Source organism: Struthio camelus, chromosome Z, assembly GCF_040807025.1.
Source record: "Struthio camelus isolate bStrCam1 chromosome Z, bStrCam1.hap1, whole genome shotgun sequence".
Classification (NCBI taxonomy): domain Eukaryota; kingdom Metazoa; phylum Chordata; class Aves; order Struthioniformes; family Struthionidae; genus Struthio; species Struthio camelus.
In genome coordinates, this window is record NC_090982.1 from 40,318,860 (window position 1) to 40,337,082 (window position 18,223).

Below are 18,223 nucleotides of genomic sequence, written 5' to 3' on the forward strand. Positions count from 1 at the left end.
CTGTATCACTAAACAGCGGATCTGCTGGTGCTGGCTAGAGGACAAAAGACTGACCGTGACGTAAGTTCAACCTACGACGACTTCTAACTGGGTATACGAGAACCCAGAGCCTAGGACAGTTACGATCTACAGTAACCATTACTCTCATAGTTTCAAGCATTGAGTGATTTGCATGGAGCTTAACAGGAGTCGTGTGACTGAAGCCCCACACGGCGCTCTGAAGAAGAGCTACTGGGAAGTGTTTTTTTATGACAGTTTTGTTCACAGCACATCTCACAGGAACAAAGGAGCCATTATAAAACTGGCCTCCACGTGGTGTCTACACAGTTTTATTTAATGATATCATAAATAGAGATGTAAACCATTTTTCAGTACAGAGGGAGCGCAGGTATCACAAAACAGAGCACACCAGCATCCAGTACTTATGCAAGCTTGATCCTAAACGTATCTTGCGTCAGCTCAGTTAGGTTTTAGGCACTCTGTGTCACACAAGAGAAAAAGGTGCTTGAGAATGGGATTCACAAAACCCTTCCGGCCAAAGAGGAAATCAGCTAAATTAGCCAGTACAAATACTGACATAGAGGTGTCAACTATTACGTTTCAAGTTTTCCTGAATGCTATTCTGAGATTCAGCAGCCACAACTCAGTCTTTACTTACTAGTTAACCACCCCTGCACTCAAGCCTCCCCAAATCTGCTGAGTCCTTTCTCTAACCATCCTTTCCTCTCTTCACCAGAGGGAAATAACCAACTCTCTTCTCTGACACAGGTAATTTGAACCTACTATACTATAGATTATTCTGAGGTAAAGCTGCTCTAAACTCTCTAGGTGAAGCTGTTCTGCACTGCATGGACAAATTAAATATTCATTGAAGAGAGAGAGAAAAACATAAGACATCACAAATCAGTAACCTACCAACGAGGGCATTGACCTCTGAGGGGAAAGACCTAAATTCCAGCTTGCGCTTCAGGGAATATTTAATACAAAATACTTAGAAGACAATAAAATAGAAAAGCAAAGCTCTCACCTCTAGGATGACAGCCTCAGTTGTAGGATAGACAGCCTCATTTCCTCTCTCTGGCAAAATGAATATTTAACTACCCCTTAAGAGTGTGGAACAGCCCCATTAAGGAGAAACTTCTCTTGCAATAACAGCCAGCTGCAGCTTGGTTCTATTAAAAGGGAGACACAGGTTCAAGCAAAGGAAAGGATGAAATCTAGGCCACACACCTGATCAGGTGAATCAGTGAAAAAATATGCGGTGGAGCATCTTCATATACCTCTTCTTTATCTTCCAGTGCAGAAGATCATGCTCTAAGTGTTCAGGATGCTTTTATATCAGAAACAGAAGAGCCCAAGCAACTTGGGAGAGTGAGCCTTTTTGGACCTATGTTCTACACTTAAACTTGCAATTGTATCTTATAGGTTTCCCTAGCGTGGCCTTACTCTGCTAAGGCCAGCACAAAAACCAGAAAATGCTGAAAGAACGTGAAAGGCTTTTGTTGCATTCAAAATATTATCAACTCTTTAGATGCCATGTAGATTTGCATGGAATTCAGCTTGCCCCAAGCATCCTTGAAATTTCATGCTGGAAAACACGATTTCTGCTCCAGTATTTCCACACCCACAGAATCACACAGGCATATATGTACACGCAGACAGTAACATACACACAGAGACATGGATACTCGTGCATACCCAGGGTCACTGTTGACTATTTTTTATAGCATATTGGTTACATGTAATTCACATTCATATGCTGCTGCTAGAATGACTTTCCAGGGATTCAGCTGTTCTGCTGAAACCTTCTTCATAGCTGAAGAAGAGACAAAACACGGGCAGCCTTTTTTATTGAATTAATTTGATTTTTGTCTTTTGTCCTGCCAGCTATCAAAATTGTCAAAGAAACCAGCTTTGATTCATAAATAATGGTTCCATTATATATACTGTGCCACCGGTCAGAGTACCTGTAATTTTAATTCACTTGTTCAGCTAAATTTCATCCTCAGTTCATGGCCATAAAATTCTTTATTGACAAACTTTCAAACCAACTTTGACTCTGAGGTATCTAGTCAACATTTTTCTTCTGTGTGGATATTAGTTTATTGAATAAGTGGCATCTGTTTTCCTCCACATCACTAGTGGAGTAGGTATTTCCTTTTGACAGCTCTGCACGATTTATGGGTTTGCATGCTCTGAAGAAAAATAGTACTAAGCAAAAAATTCCAATTCATTACCTCTTAGTACTTAATTAAGTTCATACACATTGCACACTATAGGTGAACCCTGAAATGACTATGGCAGCCACTGAGCAGCAACTCAGATTATCTTTGGAAGACAGAGAGACTTTTAATTATCTTGACCTCATTTTTCCATCTATGTTATTCATAAATTTTCCTTCTGTTTTGTTCCCTCCAACAGATGTACCAAACCATTCTGAAAACAAGATTATATCCTTAGCTATTTCCTTTTATCTGTACATTTAGGCACCAAATGTTTTTACAAATAGGGAAGTCAAGCAATGGCTTTTATCGGCTTACTTCGCACAGCTGCAGATGAATTATGTCGTACAAACTCCTCCTAATAATGGTCTGGTTTTGGAAATGATAACAGCCTGATAAAAGGAGAAAGCAGTGGATCTGGCTATCAGTAGATACAGAAATAAAGAGAGCCTGGGTTTTACCTGTCAGGGTTCTGCGTACACACATGCATCTGTAAGAGGATCCGCTGGGTGAAAGTCTTAAAGCATTGCCCACATTTCCAAAGATGCCAGTCACTGAACTCAGAATTTAGTTGGCTCGTTGAAGTTGGGCTTGCAAGAACTCGTTGGTTTTTGACACTGATCTGGTTAAATCCTGACTCGATGGACCCAGACTTATCCAGGAGAGAAAAATTTCTGCTACACGGAGTCTGTGGAAATACTATGGATCGTTGTGGAGTGGCAGGGGACAGTTTGCTACTTTTATTAAATGGTTGTAGGGTGTCTTGTCTGGACATGGCCTCCATTACAGTCGAAGGGACATTCACTGGGAGAAAACAAAAAAAGTAAATAAGATCCTTTTTATGCCTTCTTAAAACTCATACAGTCTTGGGAGACACTAAAAAAAATATAAATATCCATTTTCTTGTCACTAAAATTAAACACTTTCATTTTAACAATGCACAGAAAAAGGGCTTGGATGAGACAGTGATCTGAATGGATGATGGTGATTCAGTGACCCTGAAACGAACACTCATCACTCATGTGAGAGTTTGGAAGGACTCAGAGAAGCCTGACTGTGACATACCTTTATTACACAACAGGATTGTCATCTGAAAGAAAATGCTGCGGCACTTACGATATACTGGCTCTACATGTTGCACTCAGCATGTGTAATTGCTGTATCACAGACAAGCATGAATTTTGAGAGCACAGGGGGAAAAAAATCCTGTGCTCAGACACTCCTTGAGCTTGATTATCTGCTGCAGCAGGAGTTCCCTCATCCTATCAAAAGGCAGCCACTAAGGGTATTATTATTACATCTCACACAGTCACCCAGCCAACACAATGCAAAGCCAGGGATTTCACTGTGACTTGTATGATTAAGGCTAGTGGCAGTTAGATCACCACGAGACAGTGCAAAATATAGGCAGAGATATCTTTGTGCCTCAATTTCCCACCCACAAAACAGGACTGAAAATAGTTTCTAGTTGCATGAAGGTCTTGTGATCATCCGTTAACTACAGCTTATGAGGCACTTAGATATTTCAGCAACAAACGCAATATACTGTTCTCAGAAAGACATGACTCAGTGCTGCACTTGGATGTTGCGTGATAAGGAAAGGCAGGCGGTCAAACATATAGAAGGAAGCTGAACAGCTGCCTCATTCCTTGAGTACCATCTAGACCATGCAGTGAATAAAGCAAGGGTCCTATGGAACAAAAGGCATGGAATTAGGTACTGAAAGACTGTATCACAATGCAAAAGAAACAGAATTTAGGCTACCTGCACCGACTACAGTCTCATGCTTTCTAATTTTGGCATGTTCAGCTTCATGACATAATATTTTAATGTAGATTTTTAAACTGAATATGTACATGTGTACATGTCTAAGTCTGCATATGTTCACACACATTTAGCTACATTCATAGAGTGTGTGTGTATATGTATATATTGATACACAGGTAGAAATAACCTACTTAAACAGGTGATTTGAAACTGCCATTGTCTCCAGGTAAGTGATTATGACAGATTTCTAAGACTGAATAGGGGAATAAATGATCCGACATGGTTTAATATAAAATAAAACATGTAATATAAACTCATGTTCTAGTAATACCTTGAATAATATGAATTTTCACTTCACAGATTTATGTTTAAATATGTTTCCTCAATCAGAACAACCCTAATATTATAATATTGTACGCCATCTCATTTTTTTAGGTTTTTCCTGAGGTGTTCTTCTCCGGAGTATCTGAGAACCTTCCTTCTTAGTACAATTACATCCATGAGGCTGTCTATCACAGGTTTCCAGACGTATAATACATCTTTCAATTCTCTACAAACGTTCAGCATGAGGGGTAATTTCTGCACTTTCATTTTTCCCCCAACGCCCTGACACAGGAAGCAGATCACTTTTTTTTTTTTTTTTGTATTCATAGAATCCACTCAAGCAATGCAATCAGGATGCTGAAGACCTAAAGAATACAGGTAGAAAATACCCCTCTGCAGAAGATGAGCTGAAGGGCTACTCTGAGGGTTTAAGCGGCACTTAAGTCATGTATCAGCTTGGGGCCGGCTCCACGCTCAGAGATGAATTTCATCTGCTCCGTTAGTCCCTCTGTGGACGAAACTCTGGTTTCTGTCACAGCAAAATAGCAGGTGACATTATTTAGAGATTTTAACTACGATGCACTGCTTTTTAAGTAAAGATTTGGTAAGCTACAGCTCATGAAAGTAAAAATAATATTTCTCTATTGTACACTGCAGAGCATGAGTTTTATCACCAAACATTACTGCCAGTAACTTAATTTCTTTTCAACTCTTCTCAAGTCCAAAGGATTTGAAAACTCAAGATGAAAAAGGGTGTTTATTTTTGACAGTTTAATCCCCAGGACCTTACTGTTTTATTGCTGCACGGTTCAGCATTTAAGTTGCTACGAGACACAAGTTCATCTCAGTATAGCTGTTTAAATATCCAAGTACTTGACTGAAAAAACATATCTCATATATAATTGATTATGCGTGGGCAGCCACAGGGTGACTTTAGACCAAAGTCAATCAAGCATCTATTGTTGGTTTCTTCCACCACATAGGCACACATAGCTGTCAAAATGGAGAAGAGGTCTTTGATGCAAGCTCTAATCGAGCTCCACACACAAATAGTGAAACCAAAGAGTGTGCTTGGCTCTCCTACTCCCACTACAGACAGCAGTATCCAGTGCTTGGTTGCACCAGGTCTCTGTTATATGTTTAATTTGGTACTTACTTCTAGTAAAATAAAAATGAAATATTGAGCGGGGCAGAAAAATAAATGGAAATGGGGATGGCCATGATGGAATTGAGGCTTATTGTTATTTCAGGCTACTTATACTTAGCCTTTATTTAGAGGAGCTAGCTCTTGCCTTTTAACCACAAGGACCTCATCTCTACAACCAGTCAAAGCTTTTCTCTACATACCCAGTGGTAACAGAATGAAGAATCGTTAACAAAGGCCTGATGGATCTGCAACGCATTACTGTTTTGGCTAGGTGGTCTCCTGTGATAGGTCTGATAACAATGGAAAGGGCTAAGCAAATTAATTAAGAATAAAATAATAACTAATCACTTATAAGGAAGAATGACTGCACATGCTACCAAGCTATGTGGGGCTGCTATGGCGGGAGATCTGCTGTGTGGTTGCAGTGCGCTACACATTCTCAGACACCTGAGTTTGTTTAGGTAATCATACCATGGTGTTACATAGCTTAAGTATATCAGCTTCAGGGTTTTATTTTGGATACGTCAAGCTTACCTTAAATATATATCCACGTTCACTTAGCATGTCTTAAAGAAATCGAGGAATACAACTAATTTGCTGTAAAACTGGAACTCTGGCTACACAGGTAGAAATACAATGAAAAACTTACAATTTTCATCCTGTGCAATGCACTGCAGAGGGATTCCAAAGAAAGATGTGTAGCTGTCATTGTACCACACCAACAGCTCGGTGCCCCTGGGAATATCTATACAAGCCCGGTAGAATATGTTTGACCTAATCAAAAGAAGAAGAAAGAAAGCCTAGTTTAGGAATAGAACATACTCCTCTTAGCATACACAGTATTAGAGTAAAAATCCACTGGTTTCGAAGCATTTCTGCAGATAACAAAAACAATGTCCTACCGATTATTTTGAAACTGAATCCATAACCTGTGAAGGACTCTAGTTACGACCTGTAGCATAAGGTAACAAGGAGCTTACAGGTACTCTACAACTAAAATATTTTAAACACAAAGATTTTACAAACATCAAGATTTTATAAAAAGACTGATATTTTCTTGCAATGTACCTTCTAAAGGGATTTTAGAAATGATACGTTTTGCTCATTTTGTACAGGCATAAGAGCGTTGTGCTGCTGCATACAATTCAGGAAGTTAAGCCATTGAAATAGCTGTGCATTTATTATCTAGGCTGACGTTACCACACAGGGGTAAATAGGCAACGATTCTTTTCATTTGAATAACTGCTTTTAATGACAGAGGTTGAGAAGTTCTTCAGTACACGTGTCCTTTCACTACGGTGCTCTATCACCAAAAAGAGGGACCTTGGCTTATCGAGTAAGATAGACTTTGGCTTAGTAAAAATCAAAAAAAGGGGTTAATCTGAACACACACTCACAAAAATCTTCCCCTGTATGAAACATGAGAATAAGACTGATGACCCTTCAGTAAGTATAAATTACCATGACCATAAACGTGATGTCTTCTCTCTGCCTTGCTCTGTAGGAAACGACTCTGGATATTCCAAAACCGTGGAACTGGGAGTCGAGGGGGAAAAAGAAAAAGCCTAGAGTTTTGTAGGGTGAAAACTAGAGGCTTCTCCTGATCACGCATTGAAGTAAATAGTGTCAGAGCGATACGTCTACAGTCAGCGGATTTACCTAAGGACAACCATTGCGAAAGATCAGAATCAGGCGCCTAGGAGGTGAAATAAAAATGTTATCAGTCTGCAGTGGCTTTTCGCTTTACGCTGTGTACGGAACAGTAAAACACCCTTATGTGAGATGGATAGAAATTCAATATATACAAGAAGAGCACTCCACTCTGGCTGAAGGATTACGTACCAAAATGATACAGTCAAAGGACCAAGAAATGACCATTTTTTATAACAGCTTGTGTAAGGCAGAAAAATATCTATAGACCAAAAAAAAATGTTAGGCCTCAACCGGTTTTCTCAGTGAAGAATTGCTACAAACGTTAGCCTGAAGTTCAAGATAAAAGTGTTTAGGGTTGGTAGGCCTTAAATTTAGACTTTCTGTAAAGAATTGGCTGTAGCAATGCAATTTGTTCCTTGTATAACACTGCAGACATAAGGAGAATCCTTTACCACATTTTTCACGGCGGTGAGATATGCACTTGTCAACATATTTTGTCACCGCAAAGTGGCTCTTGGCAACAGGATCATAAAGATCAATAAAAAAGTGCAGATTCTCAATATTTTACTAGCAGCTGCAAAAATTTCATTTATCTTGTTATTTTCCTCGCTTGCTGCCACCCTGTCTCAGGAGGGCACTGCTAGCTAAGCAGAACGGTTTTCCGACCGCTCTATGAATATCATCTGACAAAAACTCTCCCCTTTGTGTCTTCTCCCTGTCCTTCCTCCTCCTCCTCCTCTCTTCTTCTCCCTCCCTTCCTTACCCGAGCGGCGCATGTCGTTAGTTCTCTGCACCGCTACACAAAAAATCAAAATCGGAGCCGTGCTATAAATCACCGGCATCTCCTAACTTGAGAAAAATTGAGTCTACTTTGTACTTCACCCTTGTAACATTTCATCTCTCAGTTTGGCTTCCCCTAGCATAAACACAGCAGCCCAGCAAATGAACGTGCTAAAACCGAATGACACACTTTGCCGCTGAAAGAGCAGAACTGTTTTGGAGCAATGGGTGGTCTGTGAGGCTCGGAGTAGGCCGGAAAAAAAATGTGTAAGCGTACACCGCTCCTTACAAGCGTACAGAGCTTCCAAAACTCGCAGAAATCTCTGCATGCTGAAGTACATCAAAGGGATTTTTCCCTTTTCGGATAATATTTCCTTTGCTGACATGTATTTAGTATTGCGGTTGGATGACTCATAAAGATAGCTGCACGGCGTCCCAACGCAGTTGAAGCAGAACACATGCCAACAAACATTATTGTCAGCCTCAAAATAAAAACAAAACGTTCAGCTAAGGGTCAATCAATCACGAGCGCTTTGAAGAAAATTCCATTTAGATATTACAAATCATAACAGAGCGAATTTAAACCAGCTGACTTTCTGTGAGGAGGACGTCCACGTACAATAAAAATTAGGCCGGTTTTTCGGTGTCCAAACTTTTCTATTTTCCTGCACTTGGATGCAGTCACTGGTGATGGATGCCAGTTTTTTAAATTGTGTTTTTACAGTTCATTTTATAAAGATCTGAAGTAATCGAAAACAGATCAACAGAGGGAACTCTAAGTAAAAACTCCATCATGAAAGGAGAGTTGTAAAATCCACTTCATATTGACAGATGTGTAACGACTTTCTCATGCTCACGTTTCATTTGGGCTTGTCATCCACATATACGTACACACACACACGTATATATCTATATATATGCGTGCACACACACACAACGACACTGAGAAATTGTTCACAAGATACCTACAAAAATACTCTTTCATCCCAGCAACTTTATTCATTTATCCACTGTGTTTATTTATAATCCGACAGGATTTTAGCTATAAATATCCAGCATTTTAGGGTATAATAAAAGATGTGCAGTGCATAGGCAGCATTGTTATTTTTTTAATTGTGGCATTATTTAGTCAACTGGCCATAGAATAAAAAAAGTTAAAAATCCAATCAAACAATTTTACCGTTGGTAAATTGGAACCCTATGGGAGAATCAAACTTTATATATATATTTCATTTTAGCTTGCTTTTGCATGTTTTATTTTTAATTTTAAAGATCCTTTAAATAAGTTTAAGATTCTTCCTAAAGAAAAGAAATTCCCCTCTCCAAAACAACCAGCCAAAAATCAGGGCTGCTCACTGTGATCGCCAAACACAGGGCAGTCTTTGATGTACTTCCTATCATGTTTAATAAGGCCAAGCAGTTGCTTCTGATTCTGAGGCAAAAGGTTTGTTTAGAGCTGAGATCATGTATTTATACAATGCGTTGTCTAGCTTTTCTGGATCTGTTCGCGGGTATAAAGTCAAATGTAGTGTAATTTCTTTACACTTTTTTCACATTTTGATCTTCTCTAGCTAGTGACGTCACAGGCATAAGCGCTAAGACAATTCTGGCTGGCAGGTGCGCTCGGCGTATAACATCTAGGTGCACGTTTGTCCCAAGGCTCTCTCAAACAGCCTTTGGATTCAAAACGCCGCTTCTTTCGTTTCAAGCGAGGCTCTTTCCTTTCCCCTTTCCTCTGGCTTCCTTCGGATCAGACTGTTTAAAAATGTGCACGGTGTTTTGTGCAGCGTGACCTGCACGCGCGGGACACAGAGCTGTACTCGCTCCCACGAGCATCAGGTCAAACGCGCTTGCTACGACGGCCTCAGCTCCGGGGTAACCAAAGCTAAACCCATCTTAACTACACGCTCCAGTACTTGTACTACCTGAATGGACGTGTTCACTCAAGCCCTACTATTGTCTTTGCATTCAAAGGCAATAGTACTGGTGACGGTCACAGGCTGACTTTTCACTGAAAGCTTTTTCTTCTCCTTGCACTGAGTAAATTGAAATATACTTTACCTGTACTGAACTACTGTTAAGTTCTGCTCCCCACAGTGCCTTGCACATCGGATATACCTCATCCAGCTTGACTTGCTGGGTTCTCCACCATCAATAAAGTGCTGCAGTGTCCCATCTTGGTCATATATCTGGGGAAGAGGGCACAAGGTCAAGTAGTTAGAACAAATCATCAGCAATCATTTTCGCCGCTTTGCTGGTGTCTCTCTGTGCCTTTTCCAGGAATTTATTGCCATGAGATTTGTCATTGCGTACTGATGCTCTTACAAATCTAAATGGAACAACAGAGAAGTATTTTGGGGGATGCAAGTTTATCGTGTTTCTCTTATCAAGCCAATCTTTTTTATATTAAACATATTTGTGGCGTCTCAAAGATGTGACCATGTTTCCCAAAGAATATTTAACCTATTTTGACAGGCTGGCCTTAAATAATGAACTGCCAGATAAACAAGAAAATCTGGATGTAAAGCCTGCATTGAAATGGCCTGAACATCTGAGCAAGGGGTAGGAATAGTCCCTAAATGAGTATCCCTTCTTTCACATCTCAGCCGCAGCAAGAGCATGTACTTCTGCAATCTCATACGGCACATACTAAGCAGTAGAGATTCATAGCCGTAGGACTCTTAGTACCAAAACAAATGGGACTGGAAGGAAAAAGAGCAGTTCAAGACTCCTTTACAAGCTCCCTTGAGAAGTATAATTTTCTGATTCAGTGAATGAGAAATCAGTCCTGAGAGAATCATAGTTTTCTTAAATATGACATCCCTGCTAAAGACATGAGAGACAGCTAGGGTAATTTAAAAAAAAAAAAAAGCAAAAAGCAGTATCATGTCTCTGCTCTGCACTGGGCCCTCCCTCTCCGAGGCCAAAGAATAAAGTTGCTCTGGAGGCTCTGAAATGTTAAGTTACATGTTTCCTACACACCTGCCCTTCTCAGGTCTGACTGCATTAAAAATGGTATCTAGGAAGTACTACTGCTAGCAAAAGCAGTAGTCTGCTAGTAAAAGCATGGCCTCACAGGCTTCTTACCAGTTACGCAATTTCTTTGTTAAACTTCAGAGTTGTATTTGAACAATTAGGTGCTTATCTAAAGCAAACCCGACCTTCAAATCTTTTGCTCCTCCCCAGATCCCTTCTGCTTTAATAATCCTGCCCACAAAGGTTTTTCCTTTTGAAACTGTATGAGCCTAACTTGATCTGCCCTCTTAAAAGTACTACTTCTGCTAATTGAAGAGGAAACACATTTATCACATTGAACCGAGCAGATGCAAAACAAGCGTATTAACAATTCTGCGATTCTCTTTCAGTATCAAGAGAATCATCTCAGATTGTATGTGAACATACTCGACATTTCTGAATTACCGAAAAGGTGTTTCCTACAACGCACACAAAAGCATACGCCAGGATCACAGTCTGCCACAGGAGAGTCTCAAGTTTAGGAGCTGACCTTGCTTTTGCTCTTGACCAAGAGAGACTGGGAGTACTCGGGAGCAATATGTTCATCGCTAGGGCGTAAAACGCAGGGAAATCAAATGCTCAAACAGGTTGCTGCCGTTGGTTCCCAAGTGCCTGAGGTGAGCACCAGGTGAAACCTTGCCTGATGCTCCTGGGCTGGAGGAGCACCTACTCCAGCACGCACTGGCAGGTGAAATAAAGTCGGGGGAAAAAACAAGAGGAATCCTCAGAGGCAAATAAATACCCCAATACTGGGGCGTTGTTTCATTTTTCATATACAGCATCTTGTTGCTAATCAGCATGGACCTCTTCTTAGGTAAATATGTTAGCGCATTCTGAATACGTGAGCAAAATACGCTAAACCGAATAAAAATCTGTAATGTAAAGGGAAAACTTACACAGGAAATTAGCCCACATAAAGGGAGAGAAGGAAAACTTTTATGACTAACAGTGGCTGGAATCATTTTGGCAAAATGTGTCCAAACAGTTTCAGGACAGCGTTTATTATTTATTCATTTATATAGTGCTTATTAACATGACTACATGGCTTAACATGAGGCAAAACCAATTCCCGTAAATGAAGAGCTGATAACTTCCTAATCCCCAAACGCTGTGAAATAGCAAGGAGAAAGAGGAAGAAGTTCACAATAAATGGCACTGACAGCCAAATCCGGACACACAGGGACTTGTTCAGCACTTTCTGAGCATGAGCAGCCACAAATTGACATGAGAAGTGAAAACCTGCCACGAAAACGCAGAATCTGGGCTCTTTCCGGCTTTGGCCGGGAGTAGGAACGACTGCTCTACAGGCGTTGCTGGGCCTAGGGCAGGTTCGAGAACATCATTTTGTCTTCTCTTTCTATTTGGTATTAACGGTTGAGCTTGCTGTCAGTCTCTGTATCATCCCTTATTGCAGCAGCAACGTCTGCGGAAGCAGATAGAAACACCGAAGCAGGGAGCAGTTCATAATTCTGCTTTCTACAACTGGGAGACATTATCACCTTCTCTATCACATTGAATCAATGGAAGCAGCAGCAAGAAAAGAGATATAAGATGTTCCAAATACTGCTGAGTAGCTCTTCATCTAAATATCTTGCAAGTCTAAATGTTTCCAAATTATTTACTCTTGCAACTACTCTTGCATCACTGACATTGTGCTCCCTTTCCTAAGAGGGTATTACTGACATCGCACACAAAGCCACAAAGGCAGAATCCATCCCACTGCATTCTTAGCCCTGTCCTTACAGGAATGAAAACCCAGCTGCAATAAGGCAGAGACCATAACAGTAAAAGGAAAAGAGCAACGCTACATCGTATCTGTTTACTCGTTAAACCACATAACCCCCAGTGAAATCTGGAAAAACTTAACCGATATGGTATTCGTATTACCATAGTGCACCAGGTCTCAGGAACTATACACTCGTCTAAATTTGGCAACCATATATATTTGCCTAAAGAAACAATTATGAGGGAGCAAACCATGACCTGCCATATGAAAGTAAACCTGCAGCACAAGCTGTGAACCCAGACAGTATAGCAACTATAAGGATTCACATATGCACTGGCACCTGTGTTACACATGCGTATGTACTTAAGCACTCACAGGCAAATCACACATATAGCAGCTCTTTAAATAGCTACTGCAGCATTCTGCGATAAACTGAATTTACTGAAAATCTTTGACTACCTCATGAAATCAGTGCATCCATCTACTCTGTTGCAAATTTTAACAAATTGCAAAACCCTCATGACAAAATATCATTTCCCCAACTCCATTTGGAGTATGTACGTATTTTTTTTTGTATCTCACACATACCCTTGATCTAAGTGGTGGAAGCAAACTTAGTTACTGGTTCTTTCTACTTTGACGGTACCTGAGAGTGCCATCTAAGCTGCTTACTGTATCTTTTCCCTCTTCTGACCCAAAATACTTGTTAACTATTGTTTTTGCTGAGTTTTTTTTTTTGCTTATGCTTCAACTTTTTCGAAGTTTTGAGATTTGCTGTTTGTTGACTGTTTCAGCATTAAGTAGTGCACCAGCCTACAGGCAGAGACCAGAATCTGACAAGAGATGATTGCACTCACCTTCTCATTAGACATGGGGTTTTTTCCTCCTTAATAATTCCCATGGGATCAATTTATTAAGAGGTTGTGAATTATTACTAGTAGGTTACTGATATTTTACAGATCAAGAGACTCAGAATGTAAAACACTATTCTCTTAAAATTTTCATTCTTTGACTTCAGAACACAACAGAAACAGCTTCGTTTGCCAAGAGAGTAAGTCCAAAGCGTAACCAGTACAACATAATGCAAGTCTTCTCTTTTCCATTTTTTTTGATTCCTCTCCTCACAAACACCAGCTTATTCAGTATTCAAGACACAGATACAGAGGTAGATGAGGTAGGTGATGTAATTTCTTACCTGGTGCCACTGCTGCTCCTCAGGAAGTACGTATGAGTTCAGCTGGGCAACGCAAGAAACAACGCTTAGGGAGCCAGTGTACTGCCACTGGTCAGGTTCACCTTGTAATGGCATGCAAATATAAACCCAATACGAAGGACTGGATTTATTATTTATCGGATTGATTATTGATAATTAGTTGGAGGCTGCAGATACTGAAACTTATGATGATGACGGTAGCAATGCATAACGGCCACAATAATAATATCATTTCTAAAGCAGGCAACATCTCGCATAAGCGATACTCTAAAATCTACGAACAATTATTACTTAATAAAATAAACAGCACTTGCTAGAACATCTGCCACACTGGCAACACACCTAGGAAGGACCATATAAGATTTAAGTAATATAAAAGATAAAGCAGATCATTAAAGGACCTTCTGAGAACTCTGAATTTTTTCAATACTGACACGGTTTTCTTTGCTCTTGCCCGACTCGGATAGATGAGGGCAAAATTTAATTCTCAGGCTAAAGATTATGGTGCAAGTTACTGGCACTGGTGCCACAGGAATTTAGAAAGTTAGGAAGGAGCCAGAACACACTAGCACAGCCACAGCGAAAGCCAAGCTGTGAAGCGATTAAAAACAATTTAACAGAAGAGCCAGGGAGAGGAAAAATGGTTAGTTCATTGGAGTTCTTTCCTCTCTATCTGTTGCTTTCCTTTGTTCTCTTTCCATGGCCTGGTGAAGGATTGTGTCTTTTGAAATTCTGCCTGCATTTTATTTTTCCATTTGGTCAAATAAAAAAGGTATTAGCGTGCAACTTAATTGACCTCTTGTTTTCCTTGCAGGCAGAAGGGAAAAAGACTCGTCGTCAAAGTGGTTTTTTGTTTCAAGAGAAAACTTAGACTGCTGTACGTTTGTATTCTGAAAGTAACTATTCGAATCGTTTTTATGTTTCAAGACATCAGAAGAGATGTGAAGAAAACCACAACACGTGCAAGAACTATTTCTAACCATTAGTAGAGTATCTTACTTTTTGCTGTTCAGCGCTATTCTCAATGACATCTACATGAATAAGGTCACAGGATTTTCAAAAGTACTCAGCATTAACCTTCTTCTCCCACAAGAAGTGCTACCCTTGATTTCAATGGAAAGACTCAGGATAGCACTGAGGACTTCTGGCGATTCCACAAACCTTTCACAAATCATTAGTCACGCAGTTAAAAACCGTGGCTGTTCTCTAAACTCTACTGGAGAGATAGAGAAGTAGGTTGTGATGAAACACAGGGACATGTCACGTGCGGTAGCATGCACACAAATTATATTCTTTCTGTAACTATGTATGAACTTATAGGCCACAGGAGCACCACAAGCCGTCTGTCTTTGCTCGCCTGGGCATCAAAACTGGGTAAACTTTACACTGTGCAAACCTCACCACTGGGAGCCCATGCCTTTGAGGTAACGCCACTGCAGCATCCTCTACAGGTGGCTGTATCCTCCACAGAAGCTAAAACAATGCCAAAAAGAGCAATCTGCTTGAGAAGCAGCATGGCACTCCAGAGGTACATAACCGCCATTTTTTAGGAGGTGCGCAATTTTGGAAGACTACACTGAGGGACCGGACCTATAAAGCCCCTATTCTCCATAGGAGAGACAGCGTCCCTGCTGGAATCCCCTTGTTAGGGCCCAGAGAGCTCACTGCCTCACTGGACCCCGCACTGCCTGAAGCACTTCCTTTCTGACTCCTCCTAAACTTTGGAGTCCAGCCTCCTCCTTAGGATCCACAACTGTCCAACCACTCTGTCTAGATTTTCATTTAGGTTTTTCAAAAATGAAGCTATGAGCAAAGAGACCAGGAGCTGATTTCTATATTGGATTATTTCTTTTGAAGGAAGCTGCCATTTCCGTATCATTTATTTTTTTAATCTGCTTTGCAGCATTGTATTGATCCCCTGGAACAGCCTATTAATGTATATAAAGTTGAATACATGTACGCTTTGATAGACTGGGTGGAGAGAGTTCAGCAGCATTATTGGCAGAACAGAGCTCTACGGGTATCTTACACGTGGTGAGGAAGATCAGTTCTTTTCTAAAAGAGAAGAAATAGCAAACAGCCACTTTTCTGGAAAGCTCAGAGATGCACACATGAAAGCGCACAGTAAAATTCAGTGATTTGCCTTGCCTACGGTAGGGATTGTTGAGCAAAATGCCCATGGGCTCTAGTGTTTATGACGACACGCATTCATTGTTTATTTGCTAGCGTTTCTACTCGTGTCAAACTGAAAGCAAATTGGACTGTGTGCATCACTTGCTAACTTAGTGGTTTAGGTTGGATTCGGCGTAGTATATTGGTGCCTTGCTCCCTTTGAAATCAGCACGTGGTCAAAGGAGCTCGTACCTGGAAAGCCTGCAAAGTTCATAGGGAGATGTTGCAGGGACTGAAAGAGAAGAGACAACTGACAAATTCCCTCAATAGATTACATTTAAGGAGATCAGTTTAGGCTGAAAACCAAACTACAGCTGGGTTCATGCTTGATGCTAACAACCGCGTAAACAATGAATGCTTTTTGACTTGAAACATTTTAAATGTTAGGGCATCTGCTATAGTGGAGATGGGCCTCTCTGAATATGCATCTGCTCACTGATACTCACTGAATGAGAAAGCTGTGTAGAAATAATTATGCATTTAGCCAGCCTATCTTTCTTCTTTCTTTCACTAATTTGGTAGCCAAACCAGTCCATTTAGCAAGTATCTCAAAAACAGCTCTTAGTCTGCCTTTACAAAAGAAAATGTGAAATATAAGGAAAGTCAGAAGCACACTCCAAAACATAGAAAATTCTCCTAATATAGCTTACCTAAAAAGAAACACTGATGTTGAGAGATACTAATAAAGTTATTATATAATCACATCCTTTATAAAGGAATACTTTATTAATGGTGTACTGTATTTTATATTACCTAGACAGTAAACAAGCAAATTATTCTTAGCCAGTATAAAGAACACATCACATTGTAATAACTCTAACTCCAATGCATAATAAATATTATTATTGAATCTATAATATTCAAGTACGAATATAAAACTGGTATGAAAAAACAGTAGTTTACATGTCAACAACATCATTTTACTCTAAGCTGAACCAGTTGGGCCAGTTCCCTGTTCATCTATACAGACACTATTTCAGAAAAATATTAGTTGCAAATGCTTCTCATACATCCTACCGTTCCTTGGTAAGATTAACTGATTTGCTTTTCCACTTAAAATATGCCTTCCGAATATTTATGGACAGCTATCAGAATAAAAAATATACATTGACACTACAGATAACATCTAAGCTTGTTGGCTTATGATGAAATAAGAACAATATATTTGTTTTTACTATTATGTAGATAGTGAAAGCTAGTTACTATGGACCGTATTCATATGTCAACTAAAACCACGCCAATAACTACTTACTTACTTTGAAGTGCTTCGGTTTGGTAAATAACTGGATAATTATTTTGCTTTCATTTAGAAGATGGAACAGTTTACTTAAACAACAATTTTTGCTTTTGCAATTTTTATATTACATGCAAAATGATGTCAATTTTTTTATACTCTATACATTAACATGAAGATTTCTAAATGATTTTGCTACACTGAAACACCGTGAGCTGCTTCGCCCTGAGAAGAGAGATTTGAAATAAGTGAGCTAGGAGGAAACATCAGGAGGCCTCACTGGATAAAGTCAGACTAAAACATTCTCCGATATTTGGTGGCACTACTCTCCCTGAGATGCAACACCCCTGTGAAAACGCACAGAAACGTATCCTGACAGCCAATGATCTTTAACTGCTCACACTATTCAAAGCAATTTTCTACAATTAGCCGCATCTGATATGGCCTGCACATCTTGTAATATCTGCTTAACGTTCCTGCTCTTTAATCTAGCAGGCATCATCTAGCAAATTTTAAAAAAAGAGAATACTTGCCAACTAATATTAAAAGCTATTTAGATTTAATGTTTCTCAAAGGATTATAGCATATGAAACTATAAACATTGTTTTGAACTGTCTGTGCTAGGTGAAAGGCTTCATGTCTCACTTAGAGCCCAGTCCAGCAAACACTTGCACACATGTTGTAGTCCCATTGATCTCCATGGGACTACTCGTGTGTGAAATCAAGCATCTGGGCAAGTGGTAGGAGGACTGAGGCCTTATTCCAGAGGGTGTCACGAGAGCAATGCACAGCTGATTACGCAAACTTCGTTAAGTTATTTTTTAAAGTAAAATCTCAACAGTTTGTTTTGACAGTAACCCGTGGAGGTCCTGGAACAGGGGAGAATTACACACACCACCACAAGTCGGTGTTACTCTACATCAGGGCAAAAAGGGGAAGACACAAGGCGGAAAAAATGCATGTCAAGTCA

The 18,223-nt window shown here is 39.9% G+C and overlaps 1 protein-coding gene across 1 annotated transcript in view; it reads right to left on the reverse strand.

The window, feature by feature from the left end:
• LOC104150296 (putative histone-lysine N-methyltransferase PRDM6) overlaps positions 1 to 18,223 on the reverse strand; it is a 79,792-nt gene that overhangs the window by 17,417 nt on the left and 44,152 nt on the right. Inside the window, exons 4-6 of the mRNA XM_068928565.1 lie at positions 9,955 to 10,082; positions 6,110 to 6,234; positions 2,684 to 3,026 (exon numbers count right to left, since the gene is read on the reverse strand). Of these exons, the coding sequence (XP_068784666.1) occupies positions 2,684 to 3,026; positions 6,110 to 6,234; positions 9,955 to 10,082 (596 nt within the window). The remainder of the gene's footprint in view (positions 1 to 2,683; positions 3,027 to 6,109; positions 6,235 to 9,954; positions 10,083 to 18,223) is intronic.